This window comes from Aspergillus affinis, assembly GCF_023601865.1.
Source record: "Aspergillus affinis strain CMG 70 chromosome Unknown NODE_13_length_462506_cov_86_819959, whole genome shotgun sequence".
NCBI lineage: Eukaryota > Fungi > Ascomycota > Eurotiomycetes > Eurotiales > Aspergillaceae > Aspergillus > Aspergillus affinis.
In genome coordinates this window covers 64,763-82,677 of record NW_026515794.1, presented here as the reverse complement: position 1 = coordinate 82,677, position 17,915 = coordinate 64,763, and the positions used below count along the sequence as shown (strand labels likewise).

The following is a 17,915-nucleotide window of genomic DNA, read 5'->3' as shown; positions in this document are numbered from 1 at the left end:
CGACTCTCTCTCTTCCTCTCTCGCCTCCCCCTCCGTTCCTCCTCTGTATCCTCCCTCCCTCCCTTCCCCTATTTCTTCGCTTCTACTTCTTGATTACCATGTCTCCTTATATCTCGTCTTCTTCCAGGTTCCCGTCCGCCGCGGGAGTGAACGGGAATACCTAGTGCCTAACTACTCTTTCCGTTAACTTATTTTCTTGGGTCCCTTTCTTGATTTTCCCCTCCTACCCCAAAATTCCCAGTCGACCGCCTCGCCTTTTTTTTCGACGTCCCGGGAAAAAAAAAGTTTAGGGTTGACAGCTCGCGGACCAGCTCCCACCCAGGCTGGACCTCTCTTCTATATACCCTTCCGTCCTTTGATCTCCCCCCCTCCCCAGAAAAGTCCCTTTTCGGACTTCTAGACCTCTACACCGAGGTCGTCTTCCGTGTGCTTGACCTCCCGTCCACCTCATCCCTCCTTACGTCTTCCCTTTTATCCTCGGTGACCCTGTCATTCATTTGACTTTCTGTCGCGTGGGGTACTCCTGGCGCATTTACTCCGCCGTTTCTCCTATCTTTCTCTCGGGGCATAGACTATTGGTGAGAGGCGTTTCAACGGCTTCTTCTCTATAATCCATCTTCCTTTTTCATTCCTTGTCGTCCAAAATGGTGGATCAAACCCGGTCAATGGAGTCCCGGACAGGGCGAAAAAACCAACGTGAGTGAACTCCGGAGGCACGTGGGGCGCATTACGTCGCTCTGGCGCCTTGTCGGAAACCCCCTCCATCCGCAAAAAAAGGGACGATTAGGCTCTCGGACCCTTCGGATGACGTTCGCGCAGCCTTATGCTAATACGGAGATGTCGCATTTTTCCAGGTTACGGATCGAAAGGCGAAAGGCTCGTGGCCGGCGTGGTCCCGCTATCAACGGATAAGACGAAAGTCCTCATGATCCAGTCCGCCGGACGAGGCGGCTGGGTGCTTCCCAAAGGAGGGTGGGAAACCGACGAGGATAGTGCTGAGCTGGCTGCCTGCAGGGAGGCCTGGGAAGAGGCTGGTGTCATCTGCACGGTGCAGCAGGATCTGGGCCTGATTCCGGACATGCGCCCGTCGACGCTGCTGACGATGCATGTCCCCAAGGCTTCGTACCAGTTCTTCGAAGTCACCGTGGATCGCGAAGAGGATCAGTGGCCGGAGATGCACAAGCGAAAACGTCAATGGGTCGCTTACGCTCAAGCGGCGGCGGCTCTTGCCAGTCGTCCCGAGCTGCTGGAGGCATTGAATCGCAGTTCCGTGAAAAAATAGCGATGACCGATTGCTGTCCAAAGTTGCAGGATAAAGACGGCCGGCTACGTCGGAAGCTCACCTGCTATATCTTCGCTTTTTTACGACTCGACATGACTTCCCTTTTCAAAAGAAGAAAAACATTTTCTTTTACCTATCTCATCTCCATCTTTCTTCTTGCATCTCCTTTGATTGGTGCTTTTCCATTCCTCCTCTTGTTCCTTATTTTTTTTTTTTTTTTTTTTTTCGTTGTCACGGTCGGCTGTGCTGCTCTGGAGTTCCAAGTTTCCTTTCTGTCTTTGTAATAACGCGTTGGTGGCTGGATGGCTATGCGCGTGATCCCAATTCCCACAACTCACCTCTATAGATTCTACGACAGTCCGTCAAATAGAAAGTTAGAACAACACGGTCGACAGCACTGATCGCGGACGGATGAAGAAAAAGTTATACCTCTTACGGACGTGGTTTTTGGTCTGACCCGACTTTGATTGGAGGATTCGTTCTTACCGGTTATACTGGATACCAATCCTATGATTCGAGCCTGACAGAAGATGGCCATTGAATTCTATGCATGAACTCGTTCTGCATTTTACCATTTGCGATGGTCTTGAAATTATCATCTGTTCGACCGTCAAGACGGATGCATCTTTTGGTACCGTCGGATAGTTTGGTTTGCTATTCATGCAAAGGCCTAGGGGTCTGAACCAAGGAAACAAACAAAGAAACAAAAAAAAAGCCATACTCATATCATCTCCCAGTGATCAGATTGACGGCCGCAAGAGGATTTTTGTAATCCCAAGTGACTTGTATCTTTAAGCATGACATGGATAGAGTATGGAGTAGCGTATTTCGTGTAGGGCTGTAGTCACATAGAACCTATGATAGAATAGAGCTGAATGTATAGTAAATAAGATCTATTTCCACTGCCATGCCAAGAAGAGTATTAATTATTATTCATAGGATTCTGTCACGAAGCTCCCTGGACTACGGAGTAGATTGAAGAATGCGCGAAGAAGCCGCCCAGATGCATTCCCGATCGGGCAAAGCGCGGCCTGCAGTTCGCAGAGCCAAACTCCAACCTTCACCTCCGATTCTCTCTTCTTTCATGTCCCTCGCCTTTCTCCCGCCTCCTCCCCACCTTTGATCTCGGTCCTTCTGGTCGGCTTTCATCCTCATCGCATCCTCCAGTTCTCGACCACTCTAACGCACATCCTTTCCCTGTCCCGTCTTCTCGAGTAGGCAGCTCGCAGCGCTGCTTCCACGCCGCCATGGATTATGAAATGGACATCGAGCCCACAGGGCCCCAAGTGACCGTGCGAGAGGTATTCTCCCAGCCAACTCCAACGAAAACCACCGATCCAAGCTCCATGAAAAACTCACACTCACCTCCAGGCCGAACCCTACCGCGTCGACTTCAAACTCAGCTCCGTCGACCTCGCCTTCGCCAACTCCGTCCGCCGCGCCATGCTCGCCGAAATCCCCACGATCGCCATCGACCTCGTCGAGGTCGAAATGAACACCTCCGTGCTCCCCGACGAGTTCCTCGCCCACCGCCTGGGTCTCATCCCCCTCAACTCCAAGAACTGCGACCAAGACGTCGAGTACACACGCGACTGCGAATGCGAGGACCGCTGCTCGCGCTGCAGCGTCACCCTGTCCCTGCATGCGCGCTGCACCGGCGACGAGGTCATGTCCGTGCATGCGCGCGACCTGGTCGTCAGCGGCGAGCGGGCCAACGAATGGGTCGGCAACCCGGTCATCACGGACCCTCAGGGCTTGGGTCCCTTGATCGCTAAATTGCGCAGCGGTCAGGAACTGAAGATGACGTGTATTGCGAAGAAGGGGATCGCTAAGGAGCATGCGAAGTGGGCGCCGACGGCGGCGATCGGGTTCGAGTACGACCCGCATAACAATCTGCGACATGTGGATTATTGGTACGAGGAGGATGCCGCTAAGGAATGGTATGTTCAGTTCCCTCTGTTCGCTTCTGGCCTGATTCCCGGGATTTCTTTTCTTCGTTCTTTCTCTTTTCAGCCCCTAACATAAACCCTTCTAGGCCCATCTCCCAAAACGCTACCTGGGAACATGCCGCTCCCCCGGACCAACCATTTGACTACGACGCCGAGCCCAACAACTTCTACTTTGACGTCGAAAGCATCGGCAACCTGGAGCCGGATATGATCATCCAGCAAAGCATCACGGTTTTGCAACGCAAACTCGCCTCGGTCATCTCCGCCCTCTCCGGCTCCGCGGAAGGTGATCACGGCGGTATGATGGGCGTCGAGGAGGATGATATGATGGGAGTGCGCAGCCCCGACGCCTACGAACCGCCGGAGGGCATCGACGGTGGATTCACGGCCTATGCCAATGGTAACGCCTCTGCCTGGGGAGCCAGTGCTGCCACTCCATACGGCGCGACCCCGTACGGCGGCGGCGGTGGCTATGGCTTCTAATCTGGGTGAACAAAGAAAAAGAAATATAAAAAGAAAAAGAAAAACTCGAAAACCGAAAATCGAAAACGAAATCACTAGGGTATTCACCATATATCTTTTATTCAAGAAGAACGGTATCAAATCAAGCATGCGAACGGAGTTTCAAGGGTGTCAGTCATGATTCAGCGGCGCGGTTTTTTGATTATAATTGTTGTTCTGGTCCTTTAACATATCGCTTTTTCTTTTCTCTCTCTCTTATCGGCTGTTCTCAAAAACATTTCCTCTTTCTTTTCCTTTGTATCTCTGACAAGGATCAAATGGCTCATTCTACTTCCTACTTGTCTATGGAAATATTTGGCTTGCTTGCGTTTCCTTCTACTGTCTTATTCGAAAGGCCATGTTATATTAGACTTCTCCTCATGCACTATAGGTATTTACATACTTATCGAACTACTTGAACGGTGCTTCTTGACGTAGGTGGATTTTGATATTTGAAACTAAACAAAACCATAGCAGAACGACCAAAGTCAAGGCTGTGGCATGAACATGACTGCAGGATAGGGCGCAGTTGATTTATTTAGTTTCTCTCTCTCTTCCTCCTTCAGCCCTAAAATCTGTCACTACATGTACCTCCAGCACCTCTAGCCATCAATCACCTACCTTTCAGCGTCGATGATGTGATGCATTAGAAACTGGACGTCTAACGTGCTTCGAAGAGAGAACACTCCACTCAGAACTATAACATAAATGAAACGAAACGAGAAATTTAGAAGAGATGATATAGGCCAATCAATAAGCTATCAAAAAAACAGAGAGAGAGAAGATCCCAACCAGACATACACCATTAAATGCCAGCGCCGGAAACCCAAAAACATAGCAAAAATGATAGAAACAACCACCACCCACCGCCGTCCCATTCCATACATCTCCTGAGTTGTTTGTTGTTAACTAGCCAACGAGGTTAATCAGCTAAATAAATCTCAAGATTAAGGAACGTCAAAGAGGAACGAATTGGTAGAAAGAACCCGATTCGCCAGAACAAAAGCAGGGAAAGAAAAAGATCCACAGCGCCATCCATTCTTCCCAACAAACATGAGACCTAATTAAGGACAACTAGAAGAAGAATACAAAACCAGAAAGTCCAGGGAAAGGTAAAAAAGATAAGGAACGTCTTCGTCTATCGCTTTTGACCTCACAAATCCGCAATCAAAGTCGCCGGCTATATATGCATGATGCGAGAAGAAAAGAGATAGATAGATAGATAGGAAGTCAAGAGACGCCACATCCAAGAAAGATCCGAAAGCAAGAACACCTTTCACCATTGCGCGAGCGTTGCTCGAGCTTGCCCGTATCCTTACCCTTGCCCTGCTCTGTATGATGGACGCCGGATAGAATAGATTAGCTAGAAACCACGCCAAGCGAGAAGTAGTAGTTAAGAAGCACCCAGTCCGACAGGTCTTCTTGATGTACCCCGTAAAAACTCCGATCCCATGAGACAGACAGACAGACAGAAAGACGGATTTAGTCCAACGCCGGGGAAGATGCGACAAGGCTGTACGAATAACGGAGATCGGATATGAACAAAGAGGATAGAGAGGAGAGGAAGAGGGGGTTCAAGAGGTATATCAGGCAAAAAAAACAATCCAGTGCTTGGTCGCATCAAGCTCCGTCAATCGCGTCTGTCTCTGCGTCGTCCGTCCTGTCTCCTAGCAGCGAGTTATGTAGCCGGCGACCCGATCCGTACACCAGTTCCAACAGCTTGGCCTTTTGCTTCTCCCGGACAGATCGTAGATAATCGTAACTACCCTCGAGTCCACGGATTTGTCCATCAATCACGGCCTCGACCGGTCCCAGCATTCGACCATTACTTCGGCCATTTCCCGTATCGCCGAGGCCGAGGAAGTTCGAGGAATCATTCGGTCGGACAAGGGGACTGACGAGCTTGCGCCGTAACGTCTCTAGGTTGATCTTGAGGGACATCAAGCGGCCGCGGTGGTCCATCAGTAGATGTTTGTTGGCGACTGTGCGACTGCGGACGCTGGCGAGGAGTCGTTTGTTCTTCTCATACTTGCGCACAACCGCGGCATTGGGCCCGAGTACTCGAGTCCAGAGGGAGCTGAGCATCTCGCCCTCCGCTCGCTCTTGGGCGTCCGACTCACGCACCACCGTGCGCTGGAGGTTGAGGAACTGGCGGTCGATGGACTCGAAGAGCAGAAAGAGGGACGCCGAGTGGGTCAGTTCGCTGTTGATTGACTCTTCCAGCACGGAGAGGAACTCGGTGAAAGTGCGCGAGAGGGCGGAGCGCGTGCGCTGGTTAGACGTTTGACCAAAGAGAGCGGTGACTACATGCCCAAAAGTCGTGGGAGTGGAAGAGGTGGTCAAGTCTCCCCCACCGTCACCACTGGGAGCCACAACTCGCTCGGGCGGACCGAGTCGCGAGAGCATCTCGTGCACATTGTCAAAGACAATAGTCGGCAGCCCACTCGGCGGTTGAGATGAGATAGTTTCCAGTTCCCGCTTGGCCCAGTCCATGACGATCAAGATGGAATCGACGTCAGAATCCACGTTGGCAAAGAAGCGCGTCAGTTCCATCGAGAGTCCCTTCAACGACTCCGACAATTCATCCAGTTGGTCTACGATGATCGGGGCGCTCGTCATGTTGGTACTGCGCACGGATTCACTTAGATCCCAGACGGCGACGCCCGTTTCCTGCAGGGTACCAATCTGCTGCACCCCGTTCTCCGAATAGTAGATCAGCGGTTCGAACGACCGCGCGAAGTTGGATAGCTTCACGAGGTCGGGAATCGCCTGCGGATCATGGGGTACGAACAGGGCGCGGAAGAACATGATGGAGAACACCCCGACCACAAAGGATATGGTGGTATTCGATTTGGAGCTGGTCATCCAGTCGAGCCACGATCGAGCATATTTATAGCATGCGACAAACGGTTCGCGCTGCTGCACTTCTGCGCGCACGGCAAAGCGGATATCTTGAAAAGAAAGCCCACTCGTTAGTATCCCGCTCCAGCGTGCTGGACAGGGTTCAAACCGAGATCAAATATTGAAAAATAAAAGCCTACAATTGCTTATGTTATTCTCCGACTGAAAGTCCAGTCCGTCCGGATGAGGGCTGGTCCTGGATGTCGGCGCCGGCGGGCCCGGGCTGGGGGACCGTCCTTTGAGCGGCGAGTCCGTGTCGCGAGGCAGCGGCACATTAGCTGCGATGGTCGCCACCCCTGTGTCTGCCGACGTGCTTCGTTGCACCGCCGTCGTACCCTCGAGCGCATCTTCATACTGAGGACTCGGCTCGCGCGATTGTGACGGGCTCAGCCCCACCGTCGGCTTCAACCCTAGGCGCTCATGGTCGATGGCGCGCGAATACGGTTGATGGCGATACCACCCACTGCCCTGGACGTAGTCATACCGGCGAAACCCGGGAGGCGACCAGCGCTCGGCCTGTGGTGTCACGTCTTCGTCCTCGGGCTCGGAATCCTCGGAGCGGAAGCCAGAGTGCTGGGACGGAAGGCCGAAGACAGGCGATCGATGAGAGTTGCTGGCATTTTCGAAATCTTCTAGCGACGCATCCAAGGACGGATGGTCATCAAACACGTTGTCTAGCTCGTCCAACATGGCGGACGGCGTTGCGCGCGGTCTAAAGGAAGACGTTAAGGTCACTTCACTTGGCGCGCAGTCAAGGCGACCACTCGAGGAGAGATCCAGTCTGGTCTAGAGAGAGGGGGGGAAGGAGAAAGAGGAAAGCAGGTGGGAGGTTGCTGGAGGGGGGATCCGTCGCAAGTTGCGCCAAGACCCGGGGGGGATGAGGAAGTAGCAGCAATGCGCTTATCGGGCGCGACGCGGGGAGGCGAGCGAAGAAATACGGAGGCAAAGGCAGACCCGACAGGAAGAAGGGGCCTGCAAGTCAGAACCGGGGACGAGATAGAATGAAACAGCAAGGGAATGCGAGACATAAGAGGGAATGCGAAGGCGAAGGGGAAGGGGTTGGTGCCTGAGGAAGGATGAAGTGGACCGACTAACAAGGTCGCGAACAAGTCACTCTATCTTCCGTTACAGCGGCGCCTGCATTCAACGGCAGGCATCCAATCAAGCCCGCCGAGGATGCTGGGTGTTAGTTGCAAGGAACGGGGGAACAATCCGTTGTTTTGTTTGTTTTTTCTTTTTTTTCTTTTTGTTTATCTGATTGGAGACTAGATAGACTTCTTCTTTGTCTGTTGAGGGACAGAAACCAGGGAGAAGGACCGGAAGTACACGAAAGACTGGAAGGAAGAAACCCCTCGGGCTTTTATTCGGCACGAGAAGGTGGCTGGGCCAATTGGGCGGTGACTGGGTCATGTGAACCCATGGCCCCGTGATGCGCACTACGGCCACCCGTACTCGCCAGTCCGACTTTTCTTATCGAGTGTTCATGTTGGTTAATGTTTCTTATAAAGTAGAGAGGAGTTCTGTCATTACAACCGGTTCTATGCCGGCAGTTCAAATTCCATGGTACACACAAAGCGGGAAAACACACATGATCGTCACGGGGGGGTTGTTAAGCAAAAGACAAGCGCATTAAAAAAACAGGAGTACCATCGCGCCATGTAGACCGCTGTCTCTATGATATCCGCACAGTTCTCCGGCGCACACAAAGGAAAACCAGGTCTATTGCGAGTAAACACGGTAGCAAGTAATATTACATGCCCGGTCCGTCGGTCTGTCGAACATTCCACGGACGGGGTGGAGAAGGGAAATTTTGGCTTTTATCGCACACTCGGCACAGGATGACGCATTTAAGCGGTGCTCTCCTTGAGGTAACTGCCGTAGAAAAGTCACGTGTTAGTCGGGTATCCGATCCGCGTTGCCGATCGCAACAAGACAAAGCAACAAAGCAACAAAGAAACTTACGTGATGAGGTCGTTCCTCTCCTTGCCCTTCTTGAGACCACCGAAGGCCATCTTGGTACCGGGGATGAACTTCTTGGGGTTCTCGAGGTATTTGAACTGCACAGATCGCGTTAGCCAACCACCTCCTCGCGCGTATCTTCGCGTCTAGATAAAAAAACGTACCAGAGTGTTCTCGTCCCAGGTGACACCGGCCTGCTTGTTGGCGTCGGTGTAGGCGTAGCCCTCGGAGGATCCAGTCTTACGACCGAAGAGACCGCTCAGGTTGGGGCCGACCTTGTGGGGACCACCAGACTCGACGGTGTGGCACTGAGCGCAACGGGTCTAAGTTTCAGGTTAGCCGGTCGCGTCTCCCTCGCAAGAATATATAGCCATAAATTCACAACTCACCTGGAAGAGCTTGGCACCCTTGGCAGAGTCACCTGGAAGCGTCGGCTGGTTAGCTTGTTGTTTGGCCTTCTCTGCAGCCTCTGCAGCCTCTGCAGCCTCAATCTCCTCCTCGCGCATGTGAAGCGTGGTGAGAAAACAGAAAGTGTCCCAGCTGGTCATCTTGGCAAACACGGTTGTTTTCGGGGGCAGGTGTGGTCGGTGGAAAAGATTTGCACGGATTGTGGTAGGTGCAGAAATGCCGCTGACGGAGTGATGGTGATATAGTGACGAGAGTCCGGAAGTTCACAGTGCCAGGCATAGAGACCAACCCCGATTCAGGGAACTCTCCAGCACTAGCAGGTCGCTACTGGAACTTTCATGTTCACTGGCACCCCGACAGAGCACATTGCAAGCGATGCAGTGAATGATTGGGGGTGCACCTCCGGAACACCGACCGGAGGCAATAGCAGGGGAGGATCAGGCTTACCGGGAGCGAAAGAAGCGTCCTTGCCCATTGTGAATATATAAGGGGAATTCTAAAAAGTAGAAATAGAGAAGTAGAAATGTACTGTACAAGGAAGAGGGAGATCCAAGAGGTATCCCAAGAAATTGCAGAGGTCAATTGAGGCAGAAGATAAAGCGAGCTGGCAAGAAAGAACGAGAAGAGAAAAAAAAAAGCGACCGCAGGAATTTGTACAAGGAACGAAGAGCGCCCGGCCGTCGCCCCCGTCGGCTCCCGTGATCCGGGCGAGGGCCAATCAGCGGGCAGATGATTCAGCCTCGAACGGGCGCCCTCGGAATGGCTTTTTTTGCCGGTGTCTTTTTCTGGTGGACTGATCAACACTGCAGTGTATTCTGGAATAATGTTGCACTCACAGTAGAGACATCTACTCCCAAGTAAATTATACACAGAATCTACACCACCAGGTATACTATACAAATTTGAAATTTGATCAACCTCCTAGATCCCGACCTTACTAATTATAGCACCATGCCGACCCGGTGTCTGCTGGAAAAGATGACCTCATAGCCAACGCATGGTTGAAACCGGCAAAAAGGGAAATATTAATGGGCGCCTCGCAATTGGTGGTTTGTCGCTCACTTCCGCTTTGCCGGTCTGAAGGCCTGAGGCATCTAGGTATCCAGGCATCCAGGCACTCCTCCACCCGAGGTCACCCGCGTATCGGTTCCGTAGGGAAAACGCCAACCCCAACCCGGTCTCGATCGGTTGAGCCTCTGCAGGACTGGTCGATCTCCCTTCCATGCAGGCTGAGGTGTACAATGTATACGACAGCTCATGGCTACTCAGGAGACGCGTACATGCTTCTTCTGTACGACGGACGCGGACCTTAAAGTCGGTGTTGGTTGGGTTCGGAATGTCTGGTCTGTCCGACGGCGGTGTCTATTTTGATTTGATAGATGGAGTATGTCCTGCAGCATTGAATAGTTCGTCTGTCGTTCAACAGTAATACTGCACCGTAGATAAACTAAGATCGTCTCTGGTCTGGTTGAGTAATAATCTGCAGCTCGGCAATCGACTTCTAGAAACGACCTGAACGTATGCTACTGCCATGGAGGCCGGCAGCCAGAATACTGACAAGACGACAGCATATCGACACAAATGACTTGAACCCACATCAAATAATGTACCGCATCTAAATCTACCGAAATGACCGTAGATAAACGCCCATGGAACCAAAAACACTAGCAGCATCCTTGCACCCCTGTCGCTTCTGCAGCCAGCCATCACACACTCATCACGTGACCCTCGGCGCATCAACAGCGGACCTCAGAAAAAGTTCAACCGCGGAGAGCCTTGAAGCCGTTGATATTCCTTCCTCCAGGGCAAACCAACACCCCGCAGAGCCCTCTCTCTGCCTACCTCCACCCGCACCTCTTCAACCCGATCACGTTCTCCCCCAGCAAGAGGGAAACAAATCACCAAAATGCCCCCCGTCACAATCCCCCAATTCCTCCTCCCCCGGGGCGCCCCCTCCACACGCACCCTCCGCACGCTCACCCGCGCCTATCCTACAAAGACCCCTCCGCCATCGTCCCGCCGATGCGCCTCCTCACGCAACAGCAGCAAGGATGACAAGCATCGCGTGCTCGAGAAGCCGGATAAGTTCCGGCCGCCGTCGCACCCGGCGCGTCGCGTCATGCAGACTCGCAACGGCCGCCTCGTGAACAACGCAGGACCGGTCAACTACGGCCCGCGCCTCTCGGAGGCGGAGAAGGAGGCGCAGAAGAACAAACAGTATCCGAATATGTTTCCGCCGGAGGGAACGGTCATGCATCGGTTTTTGACGAATCGGTGGATTCATATTTGGATTGCTATGGTGGGTTTTTATCTTTCTTTTTCCTTCCCGCCTTGTCTTTTCTACTCTACGATGGGTTTCGGTTTCTTATGGAGATGAACCCGGGATGGTTGTTGTTCCGTGGGATTGGGATTGGGATTGGGATTGGGATTGGGATTGGGATCGGGGTTCATAACGTTGCTTGATCACGCCAGTGCTGACAATATGCATGATATAGGGCGTCTTAACCTCCCTCGCAACCTTCACCTTCACGACGAACTTCAAACGCACCTCCCCCTTCGCGCATCTCCTTCCCTCCTGGTCCGATCTGCTCTGGCACCCCTTCTCCACCATCTCGCAGGCCCTCTCGGTGTACCGGATGCACGTGCAACACAACTCCCTCGAGACGCGACAGAAGCGACAGCGTCGGGTCGAGGACGCCGAGAAGAGACGCCAGTACCGGGTTGCGCATGGCATGGAGGAGCCGAGCGCGGAGGACAACAAGGACGCTAAGACCGAGGCGGATGGTGAGGAGTTGGTTGGCGTGGATGATCAGAGCCCTGTGGCGGTCGAGGAGCAGAAGAAGGATCAGGCGGAGTTTGTGGATTGGGAGGGTCAGAGGAGGCCTGTGAAGAAGTGGTTGGGGATTTGGTAGGTTTCGGTTTGCGGTTTTGAAAGGGGATGTGTGGTGCTGGGGAAGGGAGGAAGAGTGGACTTTCTTGTGGTAGGTTGAATTGATGTAGATACTGTACTGGTTTTTAGTTTGACGGTGGACCTTTCTCTCCCTATCTAGAGTTTGTATTATTTTCCCTTTCTGTATGTATGTACATTGGTAGACTCTCTCATCAGCTATATCATGATGAATCAATCACTTCGTCGAATTGTGTTGTTAAACCAGGCTTGTGGGAGTTCCGTATCGGAAGGTGGTCCTTTTCGATCTGCAGGAATGTCCTGCTTTTTGTTTAGACATCTTGCGACGCCTAATCGTCACAAGCATCTGCAACCACCCCAAGAGCCCATCTGAGTGCAGAAGTCATCATAAAACAAGACCCTCATCAAACGGATCATGTAGAATTCAGGACGGACAAAAGCCCATGTCCCAAGCGACCTCAACTGAATCAATCAATCAGCCAACCTCAACATTCTCCAACCCATCCAGAACCTCCTCTCCGACACCCCCCTTCTCAAGAACCAACTTAATCATCCGCGCAACCGTCTTCCGCTTCACACCACCCCTCCTCGGCCTCCAAACCCCCGGCGTCTCTTCCCCACCGGTAACAAGAGACCCGTCGCCCGCATTCACCGCAGCGCCCGTAGCCATATTCTCCGAATTCGGCACGCCGGGCTGCGTCAACCTCGACGGCGGGTCAACCGTCCGAATCGACAAAAGCTTCAACCCATCCGACTCCCCGTCCCGAGTAACCGAGATCGCCATGACGGTGTCAGCAACGGTGATTTCCTCGCGGTTCGGATCGAAGATGATATTCTCGCCGACGGAAATGACGAGCAGCGTCACCGGGGGGCGGACCTTCTGGGACTGCAGTCTCGAGCGTGTGCGAGGGTATAAGTACTCAGCGGCATTCCAGTCGTCGTCGAAGAAGGGGTCTTCTTCGCCCTTGGATTTCAGCTTCGGGAGCTTCGTCGATAAGAGCGCCAGATGGGTCGTAAGAGACAGGAGGGGGAGCGGATAGGATAGAGGTTGAGAGAGGAGGAGGACCTAGAGTGATGGACAGAATAATGATTAGCACGATACTCACCCGTCTCCCCACGAGGGATAAAAAAAAAAATCACTTACATCAATATACAACCGCCAATGCCACCGTCTATTAATAACCAACCGTCCTTTCAACCCGCCCGCCATCTCCGCATCATCATCACCACCATGTCCATTGGACACCGACTCAACCAACGGCTCGCGCATCATCTCCGACAAAAACACCGGCAGGGCATCATCATCCCGAAACCCCGGGATCTCGATAGACATCTGCACCCACGATCCATGCCCACCAGTCGAAGCAGCCGGTTTCCCGTCCTCGTCACCCTCGGTCGTCTGCGCCTGCAGCGAAAGGTTCACGGCGTCAGGCGACAGCGCCGTTTTCTCGACCTCGGCCTTCACGCCGACGATTGCTTGCGTGCCGTCTGCGAATCCGACGCGCGCGCTGCCGTTCGTGCCGGGGAGGATGTCCGTTTCGGCCGTTAGAGGACGGAACTGCGTCGGGGAGCGGCCATCGGGGCGGATGGGGCTGCCGGGGAGCGCGAGGGAGGTGTAGAGGTAGGCGAGTTCGGCGGGGGAGATTAGGGGAGTCTGTGAGGCGGACGAGGCCTGGCGCTGGGAGGCCATTAGGTGTTGAGTGGGGGAGGGGAAGGAGTGCGGAGATAGGATAATTGAGAGAAGAAGAAAAGAGGATCGCAAACTTGCAGGCAAAGAAGCCGATTAATGCGTAGTATGAGATGAGGCTTCAATGCCACTGGAGTAGGCGCTGAAGAATTAAAAAAAAATAACACTGAGAAGAATGCTGAGCGCTATAGATTCACCCGAACAAATTGACCATGCCCGACCAACATCCAAGGATTGAGTGTTTCGATATGAAGAGGTCCTTTGACGTCTTCTACTTGGGAAATTCTGCTGGGAGGCGGGGAGTTGTTGTTCCGGGCCGATCTATCGGTCAACGCATCTCTATCAGACTCCACACCGCAGTCTCCGGTTATCATTGACCTTTATTTACAATGTATGTATGTACTACGGAATATTAGTGGCTACTAGATTATAGACTTTAAATAGATCAAGAAATATTAGAGCAGTTGATTGCACGCTTCCATTAGGTGTATGTATAATTGGGCGGAATTACCACCGCAGAAAAGTACTATATTACAATATTGTGTTGTCAAGGCTGCCACCAGTGGTCCTTCAAACTGTGCAAACAAGGAAAGAGAGGAAGAATATTTGTACACGGGGAAAAGAACGGGGAATTTTTATAACAAGCCACATTGCTCCCAGTAGATGCAACGAAAGAATGGCGGTGAAGGGATAAAGCCCGGGAAAATATACAAGAGAAACACAAGACAAATTTTTGACACAAAAAAAAAAAAAGAAAAAAGAAAAAGGAGAAAGTGATGGTAGGGAGTTAATGCATATATATATGTAATAAGGAACGATAGTAGACCTCGCGACTTGCGCCATTTGGTATCAAGGGGGTGGTAAAATGTGCAAAGAATATTCATCAGAGATGGTGATGATGATGATGATGCAAAAGAAAGACAAGAATGGAAAGCATGCCGAAAACAAGTTGCGAGGCCGACTAAGTCTAAGAAAAGGCCTTTGGGGTATGAGAAAAGAACAACCGACAAATGAAAAAAGAAAAAGGAAATCGGGCTAACCCACGCCCTATACAACAAATTTAGGGAGCAACGAGAGAAAAGAATCAAAACAGCCTCCACGAGAAAAACAGAAGACACCAGACCCAGTACGCCTTGCTCGGTTAGATCGCCGGTAACACGCATGATCGCCCCATTTTTCTCTTTGGATTAGATTCGAACAAAAACATTGCAAGATAGCAAAAAAAAAGAAAAAAAACGTAAGGAAATTGTAAGGTGAAAATAGGAATAACACCACAGTGAGCGGGGTATTTAAGCCCACTACCTGTATGCGGATCCAGTCATGAAGTTCGCAGACGGGCTGGCCCAATTGTCCTCCTCATAAGGTGGAGTGGGCCACTGACGAGTCGAGCTTGCATGGTCGGTCTTGTTATCAGGAACCCCTAACCGCCTGCAGGGTGTGGCTTCAGCATGACCAAAGGCCACCTCATCACACTTAGCGGATGGCGAAGGAGTCGGGTAAGGGCTTGGTAGAGGACGCGAGTTGTCAATTCCCACAGCTGGACGACTATAATTGGAAGACGCATCAGAGGCTTGCGTTTGCCCTAGACGCTTAGCGGCCGTGCTTGCCGAATGAAGCACCTCGTCCAAGAGCTCATCCTCTTCCTCGGGGGTCTCGTAGCGGTGGACAGGGTGGGTTGACATCTGCAAGGCACGTCGAGTCCGACTCGAGATGGGTCCAGGATTACCACTCGTGGAAACAGGGCTGTCTCCCATGGACCGAATGGAGCCTTGCGGCATCGACTGACGCTTGCTACCTTCCATCGACGACGTAAGGTGAACGGGAACGTTGCCCTTGGCAGTCGAATCCAGAGAGTATTTGACACCCTGCAAAGCTTTGTCCAGCTCGTTCAAGTCCGTGTTTTGCCTGGACTCATTGACATTGACCGAGTCCAGAGCGAGCGAAGAACGGTTTGACCATGGCATACAGCCGGCATTGGCTTCGACGTCATCGCTGGCCACATTGCCTTGGTTACGCCCGGATAGCCTGCGAGCACGCTTGCGTAGATGCGAGAAGAAGCTTTCCTTAGGGGTGATGCCCGCATGGTTACCGATCCCGTTTCCGTTGAGCGCCCGCTCTGCTTCTTGTCGGTGGACATCGGCGTAGTGATTGCCGTGCGAGTTGACGGAGAGCTGACGCCCGATCTTCTTGCTGTATTTACCTGCGTCGTTCATATGGGCGAGGGAAGAGTTGGCCTGTGCCGTGACGGCATTAGACAACGGAGACACGGGCCGAATCGAGGGCAAGATGGGCATCGGGGCTCCATTGGCCCACGTTGCGCGCTTGCTCGGCGCCGGCTTGCTCTTAGTTTGGAGCTCGGGCGTGGTGCTGTAGGACACAACTGGCTGCTTTGACGGCTCGTCGTCCACCATGGGAGCGGGACTTTCCGACCGTCCAATAAGCGATCTCCTGAACCAGGAGGATTTAGTCGAAAGAGTAGGGGAATCCGTTTCCCGGCTGGGGGTTTTGAAGCTCTTATCCGAATGTTTCCGACCGAGCAAGCGGGCAGTCGATGACTTTGGCCGCAGAGGGTCGAGCGCGTCGGCGAAATACTCATGGTTCAACGCCTGAGTGGACGTGGGACGGTGCTTCGGATCCCACATCAGACACCACGTGACAAATTGGCTGAGGGCCGCCGGCCACTGCGGTTGCTGAAGGATGCTCTCCATCGAATGGGGGGCCATCTTGGGGAAAGTGAAGCCAAGCTTCTGGGCAAGGCGAGAGCCGTCTCGCCATTCACCACCACCCAGTTTGGTACCAGACTTGCTGTACCAGTTACCTGGGCTACCCATGATTTCGCAGACACGCCAGACCTGATCCACTTCATTACCACCAGGGAAGAGCGGCTTCAGCGTAGCGATCTCAACCGCCATGGCACCAACAGCCCACATGTCGACCGGCGCCGAATACTCTCCTGCACGCAGAAGAACCTCGGGCGCACGGTACCATCTCGTAGAGACATAGGTGGTGTATGGCAGTTTCGAGTGGGTTTCTCTAGCAAGACCAAAGTCGGCGATCTTGACGGTGTATGTTGGAGGAGTGGAAGGAGGGGTCACAAGATTGGAATAACGGCTGAAGGTGGAATCATTCGGAGCGGAGGAAGAGACAAGGATGTTCTCGGGCTTGATATCCCGGTGGAAAAAGTGATGGGCATGGATGTGATCGAGACCTGACAGGATCTGATACAAAATGCTCTTGACGTGCTTCCCATCCAGGGGTTTGAGGTCGCGAGATTTCATCAATTGGTAAAGATTGCCATCCATATATTCCATACAGATGTGTAGTTTGCGGGAGAGCGGATCAAGAAAGATGTCGAGGGCGGGTACAAGGTGAGGATGGATAGGGAGGGTTCGGAGGAAGATCACTTCACGTAGCTCTAAGCACGGAGTCAAGGAGTCGAATGTCTTTTTCATCGTCTTGATCGCGACCTGCAGAGGATCGTGGTTAGGTATGTCCTATGCCTTTGGTGCGAGGAAGCTGGTGCAACTTACCATGGTTCCTCTCCGTGCAATGTTGGAACCGGCGGTTCGTACCCGTGCAACAGCGACGCTGCCGAAGCTACCATCTCCGACCTCCTTGAGCACCTCAAAGCGGTCTTCGAGGGTGGCCATTGAGGTAGGAGCGGCACTCCGTAACGAGGAGTGGTCGTAAGTGACGGTCATGGTGGGTTCCCTTTTGGTATGTTTGGTGTGATTGTCTGCCAGCAGATATGATCGAGAAGGAAGTGTTCGTATGACTGGAGGAATCGGGATCGTGTCAGCAGGCCAGGCCAATGTTGTTTTTCCCCCCGCAACTCCGTCATCCGGACGAGGGAATGCTTACCCTATATCAGCGGGTTTCCAGGACCTATATCGATCTTCCAATTGCAGTGGGAAGGTGATTAACGGGACCAGGTGTTCATCATTCGACGTTCAGAAACGATTGCGAGCCCGCGGAATGGGAAGCGGAAATGGCTCTATCCCATCGAAACGAGGGCTAATGGGAGGGAAGCGGGATTGATAAGGGAGAGATACCGAGATGAGGGACAGAAGAAGCGGGAGAAGAGGGGGAAGGGGGTGGTCATGTAGTTCTCAAAAAAGAAGGGTGGAGGACAGGAAGAAGATCTGGAAGCAAGATGGAAGGACCCAGAGGATTGGACGTGATCACTGTAGTGATATGAGCGGACCCGTTTGGTGGGAACTGCTAAACGAAAGGATGATCGGAGACCGAGTGGGAGAGCCCCTGACGCGGTGACAGCTATACCAGCTCTAGGACGAGACTTTTGGGACCGGGCCGTGGAGC

The 17,915-nt window shown here is 52.6% G+C and overlaps 5 protein-coding genes across 5 annotated transcripts; 2 read left to right on the top strand and 3 right to left on the bottom strand.

Moving 5' to 3' along the window:
• Positions 1–644: 644 nt before the first annotated feature.
• KD926_001884 (RNA polymerase II subunit 3) lies at positions 645–3,714 on the top strand (the record flags this gene model as incomplete). The annotated part of the gene is made up of 5 exons (XM_053096821.1): positions 645–696; positions 855–1,235; positions 2,450–2,583; positions 2,654–3,222; positions 3,318–3,714. The coding sequence occupies 5 exons, from the start codon at positions 645–647 to the stop codon at positions 3,712–3,714; spliced, it is 1,533 nt and encodes a 510-aa protein (XP_052959042.1).
• A 1,638-nt stretch (positions 3,715–5,352) lies between these two features.
• KD926_001883 (uncharacterized protein) lies at positions 5,353–9,140 on the bottom strand (the record flags this gene model as incomplete). Its single annotated transcript, XM_053096820.1, has 5 exons — positions 5,353–6,683; positions 6,774–7,345; positions 8,596–8,690; positions 8,757–8,915; positions 8,982–9,140. The coding sequence occupies 5 exons, from the start codon at positions 9,138–9,140 to the stop codon at positions 5,353–5,355; spliced, it is 2,316 nt and encodes a 771-aa protein (XP_052959041.1).
• A 1,766-nt stretch (positions 9,141–10,906) lies between these two features.
• Positions 10,907–11,912, top strand: KD926_001882 (uncharacterized protein; the record flags this gene model as incomplete). The annotated part of the gene is made up of 2 exons (XM_053096819.1): positions 10,907–11,299; positions 11,496–11,912. The coding sequence occupies 2 exons, from the start codon at positions 10,907–10,909 to the stop codon at positions 11,910–11,912; spliced, it is 810 nt and encodes a 269-aa protein (XP_052959040.1).
• A 471-nt stretch (positions 11,913–12,383) lies between these two features.
• On the bottom strand, positions 12,384–13,598 carry KD926_001881 (exosome non-catalytic core subunit RRP42; the record flags this gene model as incomplete). The annotated part of the gene is made up of 2 exons (XM_053096818.1): positions 12,384–12,974; positions 13,053–13,598. The coding sequence occupies 2 exons, from the start codon at positions 13,596–13,598 to the stop codon at positions 12,384–12,386; spliced, it is 1,137 nt and encodes a 378-aa protein (XP_052959039.1).
• A 1,295-nt stretch (positions 13,599–14,893) lies between these two features.
• On the bottom strand, positions 14,894–17,296 carry KD926_001880 (serine/threonine-protein kinase; the record flags this gene model as incomplete). Its single annotated transcript, XM_053096816.1, has 2 exons — positions 14,894–17,062; positions 17,126–17,296. 2 exons carry the CDS (start codon positions 17,294–17,296, stop codon positions 14,894–14,896), a joined length of 2,340 nt encoding a protein of 779 aa, XP_052959038.1.
• Between the last annotated feature and the right edge of the window lie 619 nt (positions 17,297–17,915).